Source organism: Vombatus ursinus, unplaced genomic scaffold, assembly GCF_900497805.2.
Source record: "Vombatus ursinus unplaced genomic scaffold, bare-nosed wombat genome assembly UNPS02014811.1, whole genome shotgun sequence".
Lineage (NCBI taxonomy): Eukaryota > Metazoa > Chordata > Mammalia > Diprotodontia > Vombatidae > Vombatus > Vombatus ursinus.
This window is the reverse complement of record NW_020954589.1, coordinates 4,586,312-4,590,305: the sequence shown is the minus strand read 5'-3', so window position 1 is coordinate 4,590,305 and position 3,994 is coordinate 4,586,312. Positions and strand designations below refer to the sequence as shown.

The 3,994-nt window shown below is 38.0% G+C and overlaps 1 protein-coding gene across 1 annotated transcript; it reads right to left on the bottom strand.

The window, feature by feature from the left end:
• Nucleotides 1-1,678: 1,678 nt before the first annotated feature.
• Nucleotides 1,679-2,632, bottom strand: LOC114053605 (putative olfactory receptor 2W6). The gene has a single exon (XM_027876694.1). It carries the CDS (start codon nt 2,630-2,632, stop codon nt 1,679-1,681), a length of 954 nt encoding a protein of 317 aa, XP_027732495.1.
• Nucleotides 2,633-3,994: the final 1,362 nt, after the last annotated feature.

Sequence of the window (3,994 nt, the reverse complement as noted above, 5' to 3'; positions counted from 1 at the left end):
GTTAAATAATTCACTTTGAATTCTGTATCCTCTGACTAGCGAAAGTTAACATAGAGCAGGGTTCATTATTTTAAAGCAGTTATAAACCCACAGAGTACATAGAACCTGGAGTTGCTCATCTTGGGGTACTCAAATGTAAGGGGGCATTGCCTCCAGGTGCCATATGTATGTATTTCATTCCATTACTAGGCTCTGTGTTCCTTAATGATGGGGCCTGCATATTCTTTAAATTTTTTTATTCTACAACTCATTGCACATAAGATGCTATTCATGTGCATTGAGTGAATGAATCACTGAATGAACTCTCTTTTTTTACTTCTTCCCTAGGTCTACTACAGTCAGTTGATTATCACCAGATATCACATGACAGATTATACACAGGTTGAAAATCTCAGCAATAAAGACATGATAATGAGTCATAAGGGATATTCTGTACAATGTCTATCACTAGGTACACAATAAACATTTATTGCTGGCATGCAAGTGGAAGACATCTTAGTATGCCCAGATTTCACAGTGAATATGCCTACATTTTCTATAAATTTTGAAGCTTTATATAACCCCTTCCCTGTACCTAGTACCTGGCTCTGCACACTGGAATAGGTAATAAATGAACATTGCTCATTATATGATTGAATAAAGGGAAAGCTTGAATAATGTGTAGATAATTATAAGAAGCATCATATTGGCAAACCAACTTGAAATGAGAAACCTCCACAATCTCTAGCAAGAATAACTCTTGAAACTATGCATATGATACCAAATGATGGTAAATTTAAGAGGAAGAAACTATCAAACTCATTTTCTCATGTCATTTATTCCTAGCAGTGTGTTGAAATTGTTTTTTTTTCATTTTCAACTGATTATTTTATTATCATATATACAATTTCTAACACTGAATAATTATGTTTCTTTATTTACTATCTTACAACTTTCCTAAGACTCCCACTATGATTTGCATTCTTTCTGATAGAGGATACTTTTGTCCACAATTTTTCTTTTTCAGAGAATCAAATGGGAATGAGCAACAGGTCGACAATAAGGTAGCTGTAGTGTGTAAAATTATAAGAGGTAATAACAGGCAGTTAATTAGTAACATAGGAAAAAAATTAGAACTGCCCAATGTCATAGTAAGTTAAACTATTAGTTAAATGTAGTGGTACGTTAAACTATTACCATCAACAAACAATGAAAACTCAACAACTAGACTCTTGATTCCCTCAAATTTTCTATAAATTCCCTGATACATTGTGACCTCATTTTTAGCAAAATTACTATTGTTCTAGATAATCGGTGTTGCTTCTTCTTAAAAATTTATGTGAAGGGAGATTACAAAATACTTTTGGGTACTATCCTCATTTACTCATGAGAACCACTTAGCATGAATCTCCATTCATCAAGTGAATCAAGTGAACCATCAAGTGAAAAAAGTTTTGTAAGCTGGAAGAAAAAAAATTATGGATAAACCAAGGTAATTCCCCTTTGCTTTAAGCCCTATGACTAATGAAAACAGTAGGCAACAGTAAAGATAAAGATTAATAGAAACTTATATTGAGAAGTGAAAAGAAAGAAAATTAACTAGTTCCAATTGATACAAAATAGTGGGAATCAAGGAAGTGACTCCAAGGGAATCTCAATTAATTTTTGTTATTTGTTCCATTTAATCATTCCAAAATTCTCACCTCTCTCTTGCTTCCTGCTGCCTACCAAAAGTCTTCTTCAGTGCTCCCTTCACTTCCTTATTCCTTAGAGTGTAGATGAGAGGATTCAACATAGGGGTCACCAAGTTGTAGAAAAGAGTGAGGAACTTGCCCTTGTCCTGGGAGGAGCTGTTCCCTGGCTGCATATACATATAGATGATGCTCCCATAGAAGAGGGTGACTACTGTGAGGTGGGAGCTGCAAGTGTTAAAAGCCTTTCTCTGCCCAGCTGCTGACTTAATCCTCATCACTGCTGCAGCAATGTAGCCATAGGAGACCAGGATGAGAAACAGGGGCAATAGGACAATGAGGATGGCAAAGGTAAAGGCTAGCATCTCCACTGCATGAACATCTACACATGCCATCTTGATCAGAGCAGGCATCTCACAGAGGAAGTGATTGATATGTCGCTTGCCACATCGAGAAAGGGTCATTGTCAGTGGGGACATGACAATGGCATTGACTAAACCACTACCCCAGGCCACAGCCACCAGCTGTAGACAGAGTTGGGGGTGCATTATAGACATATAGTGCAGTGGTTTGCAGACAGCAACATATCGATCATATGCCATGACAGCCAGGAGGATGCACTCAATCCCTCCTACAGAGAGAAAGGAGAATAACTGGACAGCACAACCTGCATAGCTAATGGTCTTATCTGGGCCCCAGAGGTTGACCAGCATCTGTGGGATGCAACTAGTGCTGAAACACAGGTCCAGGAAGGAGAGGTTGGCCAAAAAGAAGTACATAGGGGTATGAAGTTGAGGGTCTAATATGGACACCAGGATGATGGTTGTATTGCCCAATACAGCCACAGAATACAGAGTCAAATTGACATTGAAGAGAATCAACTCCAACTTAGGACGATCAGAAAAGCCCACCAAGATAAAGCCATATTCTGAACTATCATTGGCCTTTTCCATTGCTTTCATCTTGTTTACCTGTATGAGCAAGAAGAACAGAATGATTAGTGCTTCAATCTTTTTCACCCTAGGAAAACAGAAAAATGTGTATACTTATCTCATATTTCCCAAGAGCTGCCATTTTATGGAACATGAAAATCTAGCAAAAGAAGAGATATTTTTCAGAGGAATGTGAAAGGGGCAGCATGGAAAATGTAATGAAGAAAAGCAAAGAAAATGATAAGGAACATTATAGGGAATTTTAGTTCTTATAATCTATCCAATTCACTTCAGCCTCATCAGAGAGATAACCATCCTGGAAAGTGTCAGACAGAATATACAGTAGAGTAGTACTTAATACTAGAGAACAGATTGAACAATAGTAAGAGTTAAATCTACTATAGACAAAAAAAGATTGTAAGATATTATATATGATTATTCCACACTAGTTAAGAAATGATGGCAGATGCCTCCAAAGCTTCCCTTGAATGTAGATATTGCAAGACTGGAGATTAACCAGGTCCAGATGGACTTATAATTGAATTTTATAAAACAACAACCACTAATTAAGCACCTAATATGTACCAGACACTGTACTAAATGCTAGGGACACAAAAAGTTGCAACAGTCCTAACTCTCAAGGAGCTCACAATATAATGAGAAGAAAACAAACAACCAAATGTGTTAAAACAAACTATATATGGGACAAATAGCAAATGATTAACAAAACGAAGGTACTGGAATTAAGAGAGGCTGGGAAAGGCTTCCTGTAGAAGATGGCATTTTAGTTGAAACATAAAAGAAACCAGGGAAATTGGTAGGTGGAGATGAGGAAGGAGAACATTCTGGGAATGAGGGACAGCCAAAGAAAATGTCCAGAGGCTAATTAGTGTCTTGTTCACGGAACAGCCAGGAGGTCACTGTCACTAGATCAAGAGAATGTGGTGGGAAATAAAGTGTAAGAAGGTTGGAAAGGTAGGAGGGGACTAGATTATTAAGGGGTTTGAATGTAAAATAGCATTTTGTATTTGATCCTAGAGGTGATAGGGAGTCACTGGAATTTATTGAGTATATAGATAACATGGTTGGGCTTGTACTTTAGGAAAATCACTGCAGTGGCTGAATAGAGGATGGATTGGAATAGGAAGAGACATGAGGTAGGCAGATCCACCAACAAACTATTTCAGTAGTCCAAGAGTGAGATGATGTGGGCTTGTATCAGAGTGCTGGCAGTGTCAGAGTAGAGAAGAGGACAGATTGAAGAGATGTTGCAAATATGACGGGTCCTGGCAACAATTTAGATATGGGGGGGGGGAGGTGAGAGATAGTGAGGAATAGAGGACAACACCTAAGTAAACTGCCAGAATCCTACAGCCTCCAACTGCCAACCCA

Coding starts and splice junctions, on each gene's coding strand:
- LOC114053605 (XM_027876694.1), bottom strand. CDS start 2,632: ATGAAAGCAATGGAAAAGGCCAATGATAGTTCAGAATATGGCTTTATC.